Below are 21,358 nucleotides of genomic sequence, written 5' to 3' on the forward strand. Positions count from 1 at the left end.
TGGTATTTTGAGAAGCATTTCAAAGTCAAAATCTGGGTTTTGACTGAATCTTTTTGCTATATACCTGAAACTAACACAACATTGTAAATCAACTATAGTCCAATATAAAATAAAAAATTTTTTTTAAAAAGAGAAAGAATCTGGATTTCGACATCTGAATAGACGTGAAGGAATCAAATATGAGTATTCTAAACAAGCTTAACCTCTGGTTTGCCTTCCATTTTGCATGGAGTGTGTGTCTGTGTGTCTGTGCTCACAGACACACGTGCATATGTGTTTGTGTGTGTGTGTGTGTGTGTGTGTGTGTGTGTGTGTATATATATATATATATATATATATATATATATATATATATATATATATATATATATATGCCAGGTAGTTGATATGCTGACTGATATACCAATCTCTGCCTCGACTCTGCTGCCTGGACCTTTGCGATAGTGCTGGGGTTCCCTCACTTCTCTTTACTATAACCCTGTGTATATCACTGCTGTCTCTCAGATTGTTTCCTTCACTCAACGATGGTGATGGTATTAGAATAGATTTTCGGCTCAGATGCTGGAGAAGACAGTGAGTTGAGTATAACGACAGAAATAACAGAGGTTGGTCTGTGCAAGAATGTGAAAGCCTCAGTTCTAGGATATGTTGTGTTTTAAGTGCTTCTGAGATTTCCAGCTAGAAATGTCCAAGTGTAGGAAATTCTGGACTGGGAGTTGGGAATAAAGTCATATTGAGAGACACAGGTTTTGGAGTTAATGTGTAAGACATAATTAAACCAGTGGAGTAGATAGGATTGACATAAAGAGGGAATAGCTGAGATCAATTTTTTGAGATATACCTGCATTTAGGGACAAGAAGAGAAGAGATAGCCGGTAAGGATAGGAGAAAACCTTTATTATTTTTAAAAATATTTTATTTATTTTTATTTTCGTTTATTTTATTCTATTATTTTATTTTATATTTTATATTTTATTTTATTTTATTGTTTTTGGCCACACTGCACCACATGTGGGATCTTAGTTCCCTGACCAGGGATTGAACCCTTGCCCCCTGCATTGGAAGCGGGGAGTCTTAACCACTGGATCGCCAGGGAAGTCCCAGGAGAAAACCTTCAGAGAGTGTATCCTATGAAAGGAACAGGGAGTTTTCAAAATGACAGCTAAAAAATGAGCCACAATGATAATAAGAAAACAGTAGGAAATGACCATTAATGACCGTTAAGAACTAATGACCATTAAGAAATCAGCCTCATAATAACAGATTTCCAAGAGGTAAGGAGTAGAGGCTTCTCCTCAAGAGTTTATATAGAGAGAGAAGATGATAGTTTGAAAGAGATACAAGATTTTGGGGAGAGTGTGGGTTTTTGGTCTTAGAGTTGTTTGCTTGTTTTGGATGAAGGATAAGCGTTACCTGAGCTTTTTCATTAGGAGGAGACAGGTGGAGAGAATAAAGGCAAATGCCAGAGAGGAGATAATTAATAGAACACTTGCAAAAATTGAACCAATGTGAACATGAAGAGACACTGTTAGAAAGTATCAGGACTAAAAAAATTTTAAGACGAGAGAAAATAATTTTGAGGGCGCTCACATTGGGTGACCTCAGGGTTCCCAGTAAAATGGGAACTTAGTTCTTTGAGGATGATATTTGGGACAGGACAGAAAGAGAGGTTTTAAAATGCTGAAATCATTATAGTCAAGTGTTAATAAGTGCATAACAGAAGAAAGAGTTATTGAATGATACAGATTTGGAATAGGTGAGACTGAGTAAAGACAGTGGAAAAGTGGGTTGGAAGGAATAGTGGGAGGAACACCACATATCCTCCTGGTCTGTGAATATAAGGGAATTGAAGAAGCAATGGCTGCCTTTTGAGATGATGGCCAGGAATGTGATGCTAAGTCAATCTGAAGAATGCTAAGTTTAGCTAAAATTAGAATGTTTTGAAAGTTTTACTTGAGGAAAAAAGTTAAGCCCTTTTCACTACCACACCGCCGCCATCATGGGTCGTATGCATGCTCCCGGGAAGGGCCTGTCCCAGTCGGCTCTGCCCTACCGCCGCAGCGTCCCCACCTGGCTGAAGCTGACGTCTGACGACGTGAAGGAGCAGGTCTACAAACTGGCCAAGAAGGGCCTGACTCCCTCGCAAATAGGTGTGATCCTGAGGGACTCACATGGTGTTGCACAAGTACGTTTTGTGACAGGCAATAAAATCTTGAGAATTCTTAAGTCCAAAGGACTTGCTCCTGATCTTCCTGAGGATCTCTATCATTTAATTAACAAAGCTGTTGCTGTTCGAAAGCATCTCAAGAGAAACAGAAAGGATAAAGATGCTAAATTCCGTCTGATTCTGATTGAGAGCCGTATTCACCAGTTGGCTCGATATTACAAGACTAAATGAGTCCTCCTCCCCAATTGGAAATACGAGTCATCCACAGCCTCTGCCCTGGTTGCATAAATTTGTCTGTTGTACTCAAGCAATAAAATCATTGTTTAACTAGAAAAAAAAAAAAAAAGTTAAGAATATAAGTATTTTTCTTCACAGTTAGAGTAGGAGAAGGAGAATAATTAGTGGTAGAGAGTAGAACTATATTTTTGGGATATAGTTATAGACCAGTTTAGCTTAAAAATTCTTGATTCGAGAGTAGAATTGATTTTTATTAGTCATAATTTAAATGAAAAAATGGAAGATTTGAAAATGTAGTAATTTTTAATCTTCAAGAGCTTTAAAGGTCAGCCCTCTTTTCAGATATGTAGAATTTTTGAAGATCAGTAAAAAGTTCATTTCTTAGATTTTTAAAAAGATATATATATTTAAATTTAATCTTAATATTCAAGATGCTGTACGTAAAACATGCACATGAATCATTGTTTTCAGTGTATGCATTCAGGAAACATGATATTTGAAGTGTTACAAATCACATTGTCAACTTAGTGTGGAAGTTTTACTCATTTTATTTCAAATCCTAGATTACAGTGTATTCTGTACAATACATTGTATTGTTAATTAAATTTTAGTGAGTGTGCATGATGGCTGTAAGAGATGAGAACAGAGTGAGGACGACACATTAAGGGCTATGGTCCATACACATTAGGGCCTTCCAAACTTTTTTTTTTTTTTTTTTTTTTAAGGAAAACAAAACCAGAGTTTATTCATTACCAGATATCAAGATCTAATATAAAACTGTAAAACTGGCTTGGTGGTGCTGAATTCTTTCAGCTTTTGCTTGTCTGTAAAGCTTTTGATTTCTCCCCAACTTTTTAATTTCTGTTAATTTGGACACATTGAATTTGAGGTGCTGGTAAGCCAACAGGTAGGTAAGGATTGCAAAGTTAAGGTACAGAAGACTAATTATGCATAATTTGATAGTAAAATAATAAATTTACAATTATGTTTTTCACCACTTTTCTTTGAATTGTGTCAATAATTTTGATGCATCTTGTATTTACACATTAATTATTCATCCGCTGGTGAGAACTAACAGATTCATAACACTGTTTCTCTACACATTTGCCTTTCTGTTAAGGATTAACTGGGTTTATAAACACCTGCATTATAGATATGCTACCAATCACTTGCTACTTGAGTAAAATTAAAGCTTTGAAAACCTTTTAATTATTTCATGCAAACTTACACCAAGAATGGAGATAAAGAGAAAAAATATCATCTATCATTCCACTAAACCCCAATAAATAACTTGACAGCTTGGTCGTCTTGTAGACTTCCATTGATTTAATTTTTAAAATCTTATTTAATTTTAATTTTTAGACTAGATTATAAATACACATGGTTCAAAACGGATTCCCTCCCACCCACCCATCTTCTGTCTGCTGTTTCCCCCAACCTGCTTTGCAGTTCTGTATTTTATCTTGATAAATATGAATGATAATTTTTTTTGCTGAAGTGGCATTAAATAATGTATAAAAAATAATTTTACGTTTAAACACTTTTTAAACTTTAATGATAATTTTTAGCATTAGTGTTTGTAGCAGCTATTCAAAGCAACACAGTTTTATTGCCATTTCTTTAAGAAAATATGTAGAACTAAAAATCCAGCAATTCCAAAATAATACCTTAAATATAGGTAGAATTTCTAAAACTGCTGATTCAGATTTTTGTAACATTTTGTTGTTTTAGCATGCTTTTGTCTAATTGTGTTTAGTGTTTAATCCTCATGAGAATCCTGTGAAGATGGTATTGTCTTCATTTTCCTGCAGAAACAAAGTTTGTGTTTTGACTGTCAACATTCAAATCCAAGTCTTCTGATTATATGATTTTTGTACTATAGCCAAAATCTTAGATCATTAGTCCTGATTTGAAATGGCTTTTATCCATTATTTGGCATTTTATGTATTTTAAAAATTGTAATAAAATCATGCTGACCTTTAAAAAAGAAGCAAGAATACTGAAACAAATACCTACATACCTGCCATTCAACATACTTTTCTTTAAATTCACGGAAATGTACTTTCCACTTTTCATTGGGGAAAGAAAAGTTTTTATGTCCAGAGTTTTTAACACATTGGGATATTTAGGTGCCAATATAACATCTAAAAGAGAAATATTGCAAATTCTAAGTTAAATGCTTAAATTATTCTGAAGTCATATCATGTAATAGGAAAAGAAACCTTAGATAAGTTCCCTAATACCTCACTTATTCAGCATCATTAGTGAATGCATTGCTGCACACAGTAGATTTTTTTTTTTTGAGATAAGTCAGGGTCCCCATTTAAACACCACATGAATTGTATGTATTTTTAGCACTGCAATACTTAACTTTTCTAAAACATTATATATTTCCCTGGTTACATGCAAAGAGGTGTGTGTAGCTCAGGGACATCGCTAAGTACCTTTGTTGTCAAACTGTTGCATACATCTATGTCAACTGCATACTCTTGTTTTTGTTGGGTTCTAAAGCCAGCATCACTTTTTGCTGCTGCTATTTCTGCCTCCTAAAGGCAATATGCCTTTATCTGACTTGCTGATTTTGATATGCTTTTGCCTGGAAAATAGGTATCCAAGTTTTTGAGGAATTCTGTGTTTAATAAGAATCTATACATGCTTGTGGGGAACCCTACGTGTAAAGAGCACAGCTGTAGTGCAGAGGCCTTTGACAGTTATTTTGGATATGCAGTGGCCTTTGCTTATTGGGTACATGGGTCAGAGATTGTTGTGACCGTTGAATAGATGGGGGTGTTATGATAATTGTATTTTAAGGGAGAAAAGTTATTCTGATGTTTCCTTTACATTGATGTTGCTTTGATTTACTCTGTTACTGAGCTGGATTTAAATATTAAATCATTTAAGGTCAAATTTCTAATGTATATATGTTCTTCAATGGATACAACCCAGTTACCATAACGATTTAGTGAAATAACTGTAATGGAACTTTTCTTTTGAATTTGGCTTTTCTTTTTTTTTTCTGTCCACCAGGGAGTAACTATTCCCAGTCAGAGGCGCTATGTATATTATTATAGCTACCTGTTAAAGAATCATCTGGATTATAGACCAGTGGCATTGTTGTTTCACAAGATGATGTTTGAAACTATTCCAATGTTCAGTGGCGGAACTTGCAGTAAGTGCTCTAAATTCTCATCCTTTGATGTACTGGAACACTTTTCTTAACATAGCTAGAAGTTTATATAAAAGTCTAAAGAGAAATTTACCACACTTAAAATTTATTCAGGTTTGTATATTTCTTAAGTATCCAAACTAATTAATTAGCTCAGTTGTTCAGCACATTGGGCTATGGAAGCTAAGGCCATTGGGTTTTAATGTCTTTGAAGCCAAATTATATTTATGAAAGAAATATTCTGTGCCGCAACTACCAAATGCAGCCTATATTCTGACTAGATGACTAAAATAACCTGTCCCATCAGCATGAGAGTAGCATTGGGATTCATCCCTTTACTGGTGTTAGGTCAAGGGCCAATTCCTGGATATCTTAGTAAGACTAGATATTAATAGTAATGGTGATAGGGACAATAAAAAGAAAAAGAAAACGATGATAAGAGATGGCAACAAGCTGAAGTATATTGAATGAATAGGGTAGATTCAGTGTGTGTGGAGTATTAGAGAAAACCTGGATTTAGATCTGAGTTCCAGTGCTAGATTTGTCCTTAATGTGCTATGTAACCGAGGGCACATCATCTACCTCTCTTTGTCTTTGCTCATCAATAATATGAAGATATTTTGAAATCTGAAACTTCCTAGAAAAGTACTAAATAAGGATCATGTCATTGATGTCTGCCTCTAATTTATTTCTCTCTTACCCTAACCTCTGTAAGCCTACCTCAGTCACCCTGGTCCTGTTCTGCTTCTCTGCTATTCTTCGCCAGAGTTCTTAGCTAAACTGATAGGAACCTTAAAACTTTGACCCAAAGCAGGTAGTCAAGGGAGAACACATGGAAGGAAGTATTGTTCAGCCCTGTAAAAGACCAGACTGTTGCTGCTTTTTTCTGTTACAGAGTTTTTTATATTAGTGTCTACCTTGGAAGTGATCAGTCATGTTTTCATGTTTAAGAACTGTGTTTTATTTATTCAGAATACAATTTTGTAGTTTCTAGATAAGATGCCACTGTATTATTTTTTCTAATACCTCTAATAATATTTCAGTGATATTCTGCAATTTGTTGATGGTTTCAGTTTTTAGCTTAAAGTTTGCTTCTTGACAGTATTTATGTAATTTAAAATTTTTCTGACCTTAATTTATACCTAGGGAATTAATTTCTTGATGTTGTTTATCCTTGTCAGATAGGTGTGATCACCTTCATCAGATCTTTTCTGTATTCTTAGGGCAAATAACTTTATCAAAGACCACAGATCTATTAACACAGCATATGAAAGGCTTCTAAGAGGCCTCATTGATGCTTTTGTCATCTCAGTACAATTTTTAAAACTCCTGAGTGCAAGGTACTAGGCTGTCAGAGATGATTGGCACAGGAACTTTAGATTTATAGTGGAGAAGGGAAAAGGAAGAAAATAAAAAAGTTCACGCTCTTCCTATAGTATGAGATATCACTGTAAGAGCCAAATGGTAAGGTATAAAATATTAGAGAAATAATAAGGGAGAGAGAACATTCAGTTCAATAATCTTATCTACTATAATTTTTTTTTTCACATTGGTCTCTCTAGCAAACATCTGTCAGTTCTGCTCTACATTTAAATGGTGTGTGTGTGTGTGTGTGTGTGTGTGTGTGTGTGTGTTGGATCTCTCAGTGTATTACATTTAAACTTCTCAACTTACTACTGAAATCTTTTTAATCTTTACCAATTTGCTAGTTCTCTGTTTATGCACTATGATTTAATACTATGTAGTAAAGCTGTAGTATAAGTAATATATAACTAATGGGAGGTTGTGTGTATAAATCATAAATGGTATATTTAGAAAAATCAAGTTTGCGGGGATTGTCAAATAGTTTCATGAAGGATGTCCAGCTCTTTATTGAACATTTGAGAAAGCATACAGTTTAGGTTAGCCTTAAAACCAAAGAAAGTATTACAGGCAATAGGGAATAGCTTGAATTGAAGCACAGCAGAAGGAAATGAGCTAGACAAGAAATATAGAGATGGAGAATAGAATAGGAACGGAGTGTGTGGCTGACTGTTGGAGGACTCCAAATGGGCATATCGGACTTGATCTGATAAATACTATGGTGTCAGTGGTCATACTAGAGGCTTAATAAGCTGTATTTAGGTACAGTTTTGTAGAAGGTAGTGATTGCAAGAGGGAGAAAAATGGTGGAAAGGAAAGCAGTTATGTGACTTGCTTTAAGCCAGATGTGCTTTGCTTGGGCAATCAAATGAGATGTGATTAGTTTTTCTTTTGCCATTTATATCTAAATATTTTGTCGAAGTTTTTATTCTGGTCAGGTGAATAATTCACAGAAAAGGGAAGACAGAAAAGACAACCTAACTCAGACTTGGAGACATGAATGTTGATATTTTGGTTTTAAACATGTTGTAAACCAGGTAAAGGTGAGCTATTTACATGAAGATATTTAGTGGGTACTTGAAAGTATGGATTTGAACTTAGGTGAGAGATATACCTGATATTTTGAGAAGCATTAGGAAAGAGACATAGTAGTTAAGCCTTTCATGTAAATTTGGCGTGGGACTAGAAGATGGGAAGGTTCAGAGGAAAACAGGGTGAGGGCTGAGACAAATAGGATTTGTAACAGTTTGGGTTCAGGAGGAGGAAGAGGAATCAGTGAAGAAAACAAACCATGTGAAAATAAAGTATCTTCTGCAAAGTTGTCAGGGGTTAACAGCCTTTTTCTTATTTGAGTATTGTCTTAATATTTCTAAATAAAGGAAAAGTTACTATCTTCTGTGTATCTAAAAGGGTTGAAAAAGTTAATGAAAGATGATCAGTGTGATTTTTCTCTCATACTGTATCAATATGCATATATCCAAGAAAATTTAATTGTAATTTTTGTCTGCTACGTATCAGTGTCTTCATTTCTTTTTTTTAGAACACAGTCGATCATATCAAAGATATATATCTCAGAGTTGTGTCTTAGAAGTCAAAAGAACCATACTAATGTTGGACAACTGTTAAGTTTGGTCTTATCTATCTAAAATGTGAAATTCATATTGTAAAGAAAATTATTTTCTTTAGTGATTTGAAGAAATATTTTCTACTTATTTTTATTAAAATGTTTTAGCTTAGTGTTGCTTAGATATTTCCTCAAAAAACTAATTTCTAATTAGATTATCAATTGTATATATAATTCTAAAGTTCTTGAAGGTACACATTTTAGATGTAGTTTAATTGAAATCTGTCTTACACAGTTAATTTGCTTTTTAAAGTCCTAAGATCAGGATTATCAGATTCTGAGTTAGTGGAGTTTGAATTAATAAGATTACAAGGCATTTCCCTCCTGGTTGATTTTTATCACAGCTTTGAAATCATACCTTGTTTATTTGCTTCTTCAAGCTAGGCTTCCCAGTGAAATTTTCAGTATCAAATAAAGTCTTGTAAAATAGCTCCTTGTACTTTGAATCTTTAGTCAAGGAAGTGAAAATTGACAGCTTGTTAGTGTAATGTTTCCCTTTTTTAGAGTTCCTTTTTCTCATGATAAATGTCTCACAAATCCATATTGGAATAATCCCTCATGCTTTTATGAAGCCTACTATTTATTATGTGATTGATGATACTGCTTTAGGTATTATATAGATGAGCCAGTAGGTGTTTATTACACGGGAAAATTTATTTAGCCTGAACAAGCTTTTTGCCTTGTCCTCAGTTGTTGGTCACATTGATAAAGAATGTGATACTTCTTTTTTTTTGTCTTTAAGGATGATGCCTTTTGGTGCTGAGAACTTTATGTCTATATATATGTATTTCTCATGCACTTTATGCAAGCTTATGTTTTTATTTCTTGATTATCTTGGTATGTTTTGAAACTTCAAGACCCACTTCTTACCTCCTCAGGTTAATTACTTTTTTTTCTAATGAACTCTTGTTTTTGAACTTGGTGTACTACAAATGAATTATACTTTGGTCAAATTATTTAGGTAACTAAAGTTTTTAAAGTCCTAGGATCTTAATGTTCATGACTTTAAATTCTGTCATTAATGTCATTAGGTATAAATGTATTTATGAGTAGTTTTTAAAAATAAAAAACCATAATCCTTGCCTGTTCACACTTACCTACCTTTTAGTTGCGTTGCTAATATAAGCGTGATACATCTTGAGAGGTCATATTTTACCAGCTATTTTAAAACACACGTGGGTCAAAGCCAAAATACTTGTTAATGAAAATGGAGTGTGTTTTGGAGAAAGGGGGGGTTGTGCTGTAATTTGTACTTGATGTCTGTTGCATTTCTTTGCAGACATTTCAAATCTCTTTCCTCCTGTTTCTTGTGGTGGTGGCTTTATATACCTTTCAAAATAAAATATGAGTTATAAGTAAAATTAATTATGGTTAATATTTTTATAAATATTGAAACTTGTGCTTATGGAATATATTATAACTTTGTTATAGATTATATTCTCTTCTTGTGCATGTGTAATGATTGGTATTTTGTGGGTTTTTTTCCGTGCTAGAGACTTTAAAATGCTGCAGCAAATACTTGTTTTAAAAGTTACTTTTTATGCAGTTCATTTTAATTCTTAAAATAATTTATATTAGATTTTAACATTGTAATGTTGAAATTTTGATATTACTGTACAGTGCTAGAAGTCCAGTCTTGGTACTTACTATTTATGAAATAGAATTGACTTTAATACCAGTTATAGAACCTTATGTTGAAGGCTCAAATTAGGGAAAACCTTGTATTGATTTTATTTTGCCCTAGTTTATTTCCGCTGACTTGATTGATTTATTTATTTATTTATTTAGCTATCTATTTACTATTTTCTCTCCACTGATTTGTTTTAGATCAGGGGTTAAAGATGCAGAATTACTACTTTGTGTATATTGCTAATATTAATCATCAAAATAGCTTTTGACAGCTTGACAGTTAAAGGTATTTCCTGTGAAGTGATACTAGTTATGTATTTGACCACGCAGATCCTCAGTTTGTGGTCTGCCAGCTAAAGGTGAAGATATATTCCTCCAATTCAGGACCCACACGACGGGAAGACAAGTTCATGTACTTTGAGTTCCCTCAGCCGTTGCCTGTGTGTGGTGACATCAAAGTAGAGTTCTTCCACAAACAGAACAAGATGCTAAAAAAGGTTTGCACTTTACTTTTATTGGGAAAAATATCCAGAATGGCCATACCTTGAATAGTAACCTCAGATCTTTTGCTTAAAGCATTTAGTTAGGCAGAAGTCATTCTGTAAGGAGAGACTAAAAGATGTATTTTATGACTGACACCTAATGAATCATGAATGATTTTCTATTAGATCTGCACATGCTTTGCTTATTATGGCATCGGTGAGCCATTATTAATGGTAAATAGTCCTATTAGAAGGAAACAGCCATGTGACATTATAATTTGAGATGAATTTTCTTTAACTTAGGTTATGCATATAAATTTTATAAAAGGATTAAAGATTGCATACATATCCCATTCAGTCAGTTACAGTCCTTTCAGAAGGGATGATTAATTACTGAGAAGTTAACATGGGACCATGAGTTTGAAAAAAAAATTTGGTCTGTATGTATAAATAAAATCTGTTTTGTGGTCTTGTGTAATGACACAAACCACTTTTCCCCCATTTTGGTTAATGTTTCTTGAGACTGGGTCATTTTATATTTAGCTTCCTCAAATTTACTGAGTATTTCGATTTTTAGTTAGGAGAGAAATAAATATGAAGAGGAAGTAATAAAGAATGAAAAAGTGTGGTATTATTTAAATATGCAGGTTTAGAAAGTTAGTGAGGTTTGCATCTCACTGAGCTATATTTAGAGAATGCAGGGGCTCATTTTAAAACAAACTGTCTTGGTTTAAAATATTACGTGTGAACATTTAAGGTGAACCTAAGGTGCAAAATTTTTAGGTAGTAATGAACAAAAACATTAGCTGTGTATATTGTTACTGCCTCCTTAAACATACCAGATAGTGTATTGCTAATCTTTAGACAGTCTCTGTAATAGGACTGATTTCATTTTCCTGAATTTTAGCTTTTTTTTTTTTTTTTGAGAAAAAATAAGAGGAAGCTTCATTTACTACAAAAATTTTAACCTCCATTTTGACTTGTCAAAAGAAGTATAATTTCCTTTATCCAGAATCTAGGTAGCTGGAAAATCACAAAATGTAAAACTGATTTTTTTCACCAGAAACCCATTTCCTACATGTTCTGTATAAATAAAAGTTAAGTATATCTCAGTAACTTTGAAAATGTATTTTTCAATAATCCAAGAAGTGTTAACAAATGTTTTAAAATTAAGGTAAGTAATTTTTTCCTTCTATTCACTGTAAGACTGGTACACATAAGATTTTATGTTTTGCTTTTAAAAATAGGCACCTGTATCACTGTTTCCCTATACGTTTAGGAGTGTACTAATTCTTATTCTTCTAGTTCTTATCACCTATACATTATATTAACACATGTAAAATTGAGGATTAAGTTAAATATTTATAATAATTTGTGTATCTTGAATTACTTTACATTTATTTCCATTTTATGTGATTTTCCTTGCCTGTTGTAAACGTTTGTTCTGATTTAAACAAGAACAGTTTTACTATAATCAGTACATTAGCAGAATCTACATTTTTTGAAATTTAAATTCTACTAGCTTATTTTCTTCTGACTCTAAGTAAAATATGGGTCTAGTTATTACTAACTCAGTAACTTTGCTAAAATGATTGAAATTAACAATATTTTCAAAGACTACCACATATAAAGTTGCTATGCTAGGTACTGTTAAAAGATACAAAGACATTTAAGACATAAGTTACTTAAGGGTCTTACCGTCTTCCTGGGAAAATAAACTTGAAGGTAAATTAAAATAAAAGATTTAAATGGCAGTTTAAGGTACCAGATAAGGTGTCATGGGGTTGTACATCATTAATTGTCAAATAATGCATACAGGCCAGTTCCACTAATAAAGAGAGAGAACATTTTCTATGTTGGTCAAGAAAGGTTTGAAGTAATGAACTTCTGATGTGGTTTTTTGATTTACAAGACCTCATTATTAGTTAATAAGTGATTTTTTAAAAATAGGCATTTTATAACAACAAAAAGTTGAAGTTCTTACCCACCCCCCATATTGTATTATGAAAAATTTCAAACATACATTGTCATGCAAGAAACTGGAGCCACTTAATGTTTGTATTGCTGTAGAAGTAAAAATGTATCTGCCTTGCTTCCTTGGGAAGTTGTAGTGACATTTTAAGAACTTTTGGTAAAGTAAATTTTGTAATAGCTTGTTGAAACAAAATTAAATCCATTTCTGGGTTTTTTAATATATACATATAAACTCAACACTTTTAAAAGCTAGTGTTAGACTAGAAAAGGAGATATTTTACTTAAAGTATTAACTTAAGTTTATTTTAGAGCTTGTGGAATTACATTTTTGGTCTAGATTTGAATTAAAGGAAAAATCCTATGTGAATTAGATGCAACAGATAACTCACAGATTGCCCGGTATTAGTCTTTGTGTTTACCTTTATTCAGAATATTAATGACACATGGCATAAGTTGTTCACTTCTTAGGGCAAATGTTGAATATAAGTAACATTGTCTTTTTAAAAAAAAATTTTATGTCTGTTTTCTTTTTCTTTTTTTTAGGACAAAATGTTTCACTTTTGGGTAAATACATTCTTCATACCAGGACCAGAGGAAACCTCAGAAAAAGTAGAAAATGGAAGTCTATGTGATCAAGAAATTGATAGTATTTGCAGTATAGAGCGTGCAGATAATGACAAGGAATATCTAGTACTCACTTTAACAAAAAATGATCTCGACAAAGCAAATAAAGACAAGGCCAACCGATACTTTTCTCCAAATTTTAAGGTCAGTTAAAAACATTTTGAGGAGTTGGTGAGCGGTTCTGTGTGTGTGTTTGTTTTATTCCAGGTGTGTAGCTGGTGAAAGACTTGCTTGACTTACTTTTAAATTACGTATATTCATAAGCATTGTTTATTTAGCAGTAAGGTGAAAGTTTCTAATGAAATCCAATGCACAGAGAGTCAAAAGGCTACAGTTTCCTTACCCTATTCTTTGTTACTTGGTGAAATCTGGGAGGGGATTTAAGTACGTTGGATATGAAGTAGGAATAGGTGAAAAAAGAAGTGGAAAGGAACTCAGCCCTTTGGGAATGATTCATATGGAATGTTTTCACTGCTTTTACTCTCGTCCCCCTCCAGTTTATTCTCAGCTCCTTCGAGTGATCTTAAAAATGACTTGATTGTGTCACTCCTGTTTATACTTTTTAAAGACCTTGTGCTTTTTTGATGTGACCTGCAGGAACCTGCATAATTTAGCACAGGACTACCTTCTGCATCTACTCTAGCCACATTCTCTCCCTGCGATTCACTCTCAGACCTGGTCTCTTTTCAGTTCTTCAAAATGCTATACTCTTCTGCCTCAGGTCTTTACAATTCTTTTCCTTCTCCCCGAACCTCTCCACCCTTGGCCTTTCCCTGCCCTTCACGTGGCTGTCCCTCACATTCTAACCTTAGCTTCAATCTCATGTGCTCTGTAAGGCCTCTGATCGTCCTCCCCTCTCCTTCTCTTTTTAAAACTCTGTCTACTTCCTCTTATTATGGAATTATTTGGTTCATTTTACTTTTATCTAATTGTGATATGTATGTGTATATTTCTATTTATATTTCTAGATGAGAATTCTCCAGGTTAAAAAGCTGACTTGTAAACATTCCCAAATGGTGGTTTGCCACTTTCTTCTTCCCCTTTCCTATTTCTTATTCTGCTTCATTTTTCTCTCTTCCTTTCACCATACCCTCCTCCTTTCTCTTTTTAAATTCTCTCTTTATTCCATTTTTATAGCATGTAGCAAACCTAATCATAGCTTATAAGAATATTGCTAGTAATAATAAAAATAAAGGGGGGGCTACCTGTTTTAAGTGAAAATGGATCTAATAATAAGTGCCTTTAGATCTTATATTTAAAGTGTTTAGTAGTGTCTTCTAGAATTCATAGGTTTCCATTTACTTTCTTTTCTCTGTCTATATTTTACTCAGTTATTAGCTTTTAAGATGTGACTTCCTCTAACTTTATTATTTTCTGTTTTAATATTGCAAGAGGTTTTATATTTGTAATTACAAATAAAAACTATTTGTTATCAGTAAACACATGAGTGAGCTATACAAATACCTGGGAAAAGAGGGAAGAGCTGGTGCAGAAGCCCTGAGACAGGAGTGAGCTTGGTTTATTTGAGGAGCAATAGATAAGAAATTGTTTTGACTAACGCACATCAGTCCAAGTGTGAAGACGTTGAGTGTTTTCTGCACGGGAAAGATGTAATCTGAATTTTGTCTTTAAAAGTTTACTCTGTCCCCTCCTTTAAAATATAGACTCGAGAGGGGTAATAAGAATGAAAGCTGAGAGGCTAGTTGAAGGTAGAACTAAAAGGATTTACTGATGGATTGGATATTGGATGTAAGAGAAGGAGAAAAATTGATAATGATTCTTGGATCATGGGGGAGGGGCTGTAGATATAATAGAATGATCAAAGGATTTGAAGTCAGATCTAATTTAAATCCCACATTCACTACCTACTAGATATGTGGCCTTTAACAAGTTCCCTAACCTTTCTGAGCTATAGCTTTCTCTCTTTTAAAATAGATACCTACCATTTAGAGTTGTTTTGACAGTTATTTCAGCTCTGCCTATAAGGCTGTTGGTTCACTGTTAAGAGCACTGTAGGATATTAACTTTCTTATTACTCCCTTTCGGTGAAGTTTTTAGGGCGAATGGAATCCTAAACATCATTGTTAATCAGTATTTTACATAGTGTAGTATTTGTATTTTTTAGTATTGTTTGTATCAGAAAATACATTGAATTTCAGATAAGTAGTTAGGTGAAACATTCTTTTGGGACTCAACTCTTTGTGAGTTGAATTTTGTGATTGAAAATAGATTATGTGGACTATTGAACTCAATACATTTCTTTTGCAGAATTATTTAGTTAATGCTTGTAACATGACTATTAAAAAATATAGTATATTAACATCCCAGTTTCTTTTCAATATATACCAAGAAAGAAAATGTAGGAAATCTTAAGAAGAGGGTCATTTAAAAGGCCCTTTAAAGATCATATGTGTCATAGTACTTAAAAATGAATCTGTCAAAAATATGTATCTTTAGATAATTTAAGATTAGTCAGATTTATGGATTTTCCATTTACACTTTCTCTTCTTTCTCTAGGTGAAGCTGTACTTCACAAAAACAGTAGAGGAGCCATCAAATCCAGAGGCTAGCAGTTCAACTTCTGTAACACCAGATGTTAGTGACAATGAACCTGATCATTATAGATATTCTGACACCACTGACTCTGATCCAGAGAATGAACCTTTTGATGAAGATCAGCATACACAAATTACAAAAGTCTGATTTTTTTTTTTTTTTTTTTTTTTATCAAGAGGGATAAAACACCATGAAAACAAACTTGAATAAACTGAAAATGGACCTTTTTTTTTAATGGCAATAGGACATTGTGTCAGATTACCAGTTATAGGAACAATTCTCTTTTCCTGACCAATCTTGTTTTACCCTATACATCCACAGGGTTTTGACACTTGTTGTCCAGTTGAAAAAAGGTTGTGTAGCTGTGTCATGTATATACCTTTTTGTGTCAAAAGGACATTTAAAATTCAATTAGGATAAATAAAGATGGCACTTTCCCATTTTATTCCAGTTTTATAAAAAGTGGAGACAGACTGATGTGTATACGTAGGAATTTCTCATTTTGTGTTCTGTCACCAACTGAAGTGTCTAAAGAACTTTGTGATATACAGGTTCACATCCTACCCCTTTGCACTTGTGGCAACAGATAAGTTTGCAGTTGGCTAAGAGGAGTTTCTAAAGGGTTTTGCTACATTCTAATGCATGTATTCGGGTTAGGGGAATGGAGGGAATGCTCAGAAAGGAATATGTTTTATGCTGGACTCTGGACCATATACCATCTCCAGCTATTTACACGCACCTTTCTTTAGCATGCTACAGTTGTTAATCTGGACATTTGAGGAATTGGCCGCTGTCACTGCTTGTTATTTGTGCATTTTATTTTTTTTAAGCATATTGGTGCTAGAAAAGGCAGCTAGAGGGAGTGAATCTGTATTGGGGTACAGGAATGAACCTTCCACAACATCTTAAGAATCCACAAATGAAGGGATATAAAAATAATGTGGTCATAGATAAGAAACACAGCAACAATGACTTAACCATATAAATGTGGAGGCTGTCGACAAAGAATGGGCTTGAAACATTATAAAAATTGACAATGATTTATTAAATATGTTTTCTCAGTTGTAATGACTGCTCCATCTCCTGTGTAATCAAGGCCAGTGCTAAAAGTCAGATGCTATTATTGCCTACATCAGTCAACAACTTACATTTATTTTATCAGTTTTCAATCGTATACCTGCTGTGGATGCTTCATGTGCTGCCTAAAAGCTTCTTTTTTCTCATTAAATATAAAATGTTTTGTAATGCTGCACAGGAAATTTCAATTTGAGATTCTACAGTAAGCGGTTTTTTTTTCCTTTAAAGATTTATGATGCACTTATTCAATCCAATAGATGTCAGCCGTTGCACCCTTTTGACCTTACACATTCATTACAATGAGTTTTGCAGTTTTGCACATTTTTTAAATGTCATTAACTGTTAGGGAATTTTACTTGAATACTGAATACATATAATGTTTATATTTAAAAGGACGTTATTTGTGTTAAAAAGGAAATTAGAGTTGCAGTAAATTTTCAACACTGCACAAATAATGTCATTTACTTTTTCAGTAGAAATTGTCCCACATAATGCTTTTATCAATTTGCTATTGAAAGAATAGATATTTTTAAATGTGCAGTGTTGAATCATTTCTTCATAGTGCTAGAGTTAGGACTAGGGCTTCAATTTCACTTCTTAAATATCATATATTTGATATGCCCAGACTGCATACAATTTTAAGCAGAGTACAACTACTATTGTAAAGTTAATGTGAAGATATGATTAAAAAGAATTTTTTCCCCCAGAAATTTGGTCTCTTTCAAATTATACCTTGACCTTGAAACATTTGACCATCCAGCCAATTTATTTCTTAATGGTGTAAAATCTCATTTTCAATAACTTATTGGTGCTGAAATTGTTCACTAGCTGTGGTCTGACCTAGTTAATTTACAAATACAGATTGCATAGGACCTACTAGAGCAGCATTTATAGAGTTTGATGGTAAATAGATTAGGCAGAACTTCATCTAAAATATTCTTAGTAAATAATCTTGACATGTTTTCCATACCTCGTCAGTTTCATTCAACAAATAAAATTTTAAAATTTTTAACAAAGCTGTTAGGATTTACACATTTATATTTAAACATTGATATATAGAGAATTGATTGACTGCTCATAAGTTAAATTGGTAAAGTTAGAGACACCTATTCCTAAGATCTCATCATTGAAATTTATATGTCACCTTGTCTTTCATAAAAGCTGAAAACTGTTGACTAAAATGAAAATCAACTATTCATGTTTTGAAGATGATTATTAATACTGTTATTTGTTACAGTTTTGGGCACAGTATATTAAAGCGTAACTTGTATGGTTCCAATATGTAACATGGAGGGCCAGGTCATAAATAATGACATTATAATGGGCTTTTGCACTGTTATTATTTTTCCTTTGGAATGTGAAGGTCTGAATGAGGGTTTTGATTTTGAATGTTTCAGTGTTTTTGAGAAGCCTTGCTTACATTTTATGGTGTAGTCATTGGAAATGGAAAAATGGCATTATATATATTATATATATATAAATATATATTATACATACTACTCTCCTTTATTTCAGTTACCACGCCCATAGAATTTGACAAGAATTGCTATGACTGAAAGGTTTTTGAGTCCTAATTAAAACTTTATTTATGACAGTATTCATGATTAGCCTGAAATGCATTCTGTAGGTAATCTCTTTGAGTTTCTGGAATGTTTTCTTAGACTTTTTGGATGTGCAGCCGCTTACATGTCTGAAGTTACTTGAAGGCATCACTTTTAAGAAAGCTTACAATTGGGCCCTGTACCATCCCAAGTCCTCTGTAGCTCCTCTTGAACATTTTTTGCCATAATTATTAAAGGGTAGTTGAATAAATAGCATCACCATTCTTTGCTGTGGCACAGGTTATAAACTTAAGTGGAGTTTACCGGCAGCATCAAATGTTTCAGCTTTAAAAAATAAAAGTAGGGTACAAGTTACTGTTTAGTTCTAGAAAATTTGTGCAATATGTTCATAACGATGGCTGTGGTTGCCACAAAGTGCCTCGTTTACCTTTAAATACTGTTAATGTGTTATGCATGCAGATGGAAGGGGTGGAACTGTGCACTAAAGTGGGGGCTTTAACTGCAGTGTTTGGCAGAGTTGCCTTCTACCCTGCCAGTTCAAAAGTTCAATCTGTTTTCATATAGAATATATATACTAAAAAATTTCAGTCTGTTAAACAGCCTTACTCTGATTCAGCCTCTTCAGATACTCTTGTGCTGTGCAGCAGTGGCTCTGTGTGTAAATGCTATGCACTGAGGATACACAAAAAATTACGATGTGTACAGGATAATGCCTCATACCAATCAGATGTCCATTTGTTATTGTGTTTGTTAACAACCCTTTATCTCTTAGTGTTATAAACTCCACTTAAAACTGATTAAAGTCTCATTCTTGTCATTGTGTGGGTGTTTTATTAAATGAGAATATTTAATATTTATAATTGATCAGATTTATTGACATTTTAAATGATGGGCAGCCAAATGTGATTAATAAGTTTTTTGTAGGGTTTTTTTTTTTTTCCCCTGCTGTCCTTCAAAGCCTACAGTTATATAAAAACATGGGCTCTTGTCAGTTTGGGAGTAGAGTATCAGTCTACTCATGTTTGAGAGAGGCATTTAGCTTTTTCAGTGTCTTAGTCAACACTTAATATACTGTTTCAAGCACATTAAATAATATGCTAATCCTAAAAAGTTCACGAGTCTTGAAAAATTGTGCATATATATATTTTTTGCTGAGATATCTGAAGATAATTCCCCAGAATGGATTTGATATCTCAGATTTCAATTTTGTGGCTTTTCCATTCTTTATGATTCTGTAGTGTGCCATCAACATATGGGGAGCTTCATCTACTCATTGTGACTTGTGCCATTTAAAAATTGATATTCCAGAATAGTCTAAAGGACTTTGTGTACTTGAACTTAATCTTGTTATGTCTAATATTCTTAAAAGCTTAAAGACTAAGTAAGGCACATCCTTTCAACAAAGCATAGTAAGGTAATAAGTGAAAGTGTAGCTTGTACAAATGTTTTGAAGATAAAGCAGATCATTTATGTAACAATAGACTTGAATGTTATTTCAAGTTTACATTTTCTCCATGTGACTTTTTTTAAAGTAAATGTGAATATATAATGTAAAGAAGTATGAAAAGTATGTGTGTGTACACACATTTTTTCTTTTTAGGTATTGTAAGTATGGTTGAAAACTATACTGGAGTTTAAAATTATTCTGACTTATAAGATGATCTTGGTGATGTCTGAAAAATAGGAATTTACTGGCAATTTTGTTTTTATTTGCATGTTCTCACTACTCTTGATTTGAGCTAGCTTGGTTAAGTGAATGCCATCACCATTTCCATTGAGAATATAAAAATCACCAGTGTTTAACATGCAGGCTTCCAAAGGCTTCCAAAAAATCAAGACCCTTAAATCTAGTCAATTTGCTGCTAATGTGAAATTTTTTTGTTCTTTTATTCTTGCCAGATAATTAGCCACAGATCTAAAACTTAGTCTTAAATGGCTTAAGTGTAAGTTTTGATTAGCAGTGCTGTTACTAGTGCAGAGAGAAATGTTTGTGAATAGAAATAATAATATAAATATTCAGTCTAAACTGGTATAAGTACCTAAAAAACTAGCAAAAAAGATAATAGAGGAAAACATTTTAAAACTTTTAAAGATGAGATGTTCGAGAACGATTTTCCTATAGAATTATGTATCTATAGGAAGCCTAATGATTATCAGTTGTTTTTAATTGTAGAGCAAATCTATTCCTTTATGACCATGATCTTGGTATTTTTCCATTTTTTAAGAGATCTTCCTTCTTCAAGTATCGGGTTGGCCCAAAAGTTCGTTCGGGTTTTTAACATCTTACCCAAAAACCCAAACGAACTTTTTGGCCAACACAATATATCAGACTGTATGTAGCCATTCTGACAAATTCACATGTGTTGGTAGCTTTAAAAGTTTGTAATGTGAAGTCAGTAAAGGACAATAGTTTCATTGGTGGTAATACCCTTTGGTTCTTAAGTTAGCTTTTTTGAGAATAGTTTCCTGTAACAACAAAATCTTCAGTCATAATCTCACCACCTGGAAACAGCTATTATTAATGCTTTAGTGACTATACAATCATTTTTTTCTGTATATTCATGTATATATTTTCTTCAAAAAATGAAATTTGTACTGTGCATACTCTCAAGGCCTTTAAGCTTAGTATTTCCATCATAGATTTGTAGAATGTTAAAGTACATCAGAAAATAGACAGTGACTGGATTCTTTCTAACGCTACAGATGCAGATTATGTGCAGTTATTGAGAGCCCTTTCCAATTCAGTGGGTCAGTCATGGACGTTTAAATATTGTTAGCATCAGAATAATACATGTCTAAGTAAATAAAACAGTTAACATTTATTTAGCATAGACAGGCTTAACATTGTAGATATTTCTCTTCAAAAACCATTTCAAACATTTGTATTTTGGAATTAGG

At 33.1% G+C, this 21,358-nt stretch overlaps 2 protein-coding genes across 2 annotated transcripts in view; both read left to right on the top strand.

Moving 5' to 3' along the window:
- PTEN (phosphatase and tensin homolog) overlaps nt 1–19,277 on the top strand; it is an 88,258-nt gene extending 68,981 nt beyond the window's left edge. The window contains exons 8-11 of the mRNA XM_068547897.1: nt 5,432–5,573; nt 10,516–10,682; nt 13,185–13,409; nt 15,783–19,277. Of these exons, the coding sequence (XP_068403998.1) occupies nt 5,432–5,573; nt 10,516–10,682; nt 13,185–13,409; nt 15,783–15,968 (720 nt within the window). The 3' untranslated portion in view covers nt 15,969–19,277. The remainder of the gene's footprint in view (nt 1–5,431; nt 5,574–10,515; nt 10,683–13,184; nt 13,410–15,782) is intronic.
- On the top strand, nt 1,979–2,507 carry LOC137767716 (small ribosomal subunit protein uS15-like). Its single transcript, XM_068548953.1, has one exon. It carries the CDS (start codon nt 2,000–2,002, stop codon nt 2,396–2,398), a length of 399 nt encoding a protein of 132 aa, XP_068405054.1. The 5' UTR covers nt 1,979–1,999; the 3' UTR covers nt 2,399–2,507.
- Nucleotides 19,278–21,358: the final 2,081 nt, after the last annotated feature.

Source organism: Eschrichtius robustus, chromosome 7, assembly GCF_028021215.1.
Source record: "Eschrichtius robustus isolate mEscRob2 chromosome 7, mEscRob2.pri, whole genome shotgun sequence".
NCBI lineage: Eukaryota > Metazoa > Chordata > Mammalia > Artiodactyla > Eschrichtiidae > Eschrichtius > Eschrichtius robustus.

Bases quoted from the DNA above. Each gene is read 5' to 3' on its own strand.
- LOC137767716 (XM_068548953.1), top strand. From the start codon at position 2,000: ATGGGTCGTATGCATGCTCCCGGGAAGGGCCTGTCCCAGTCGGCTCTG.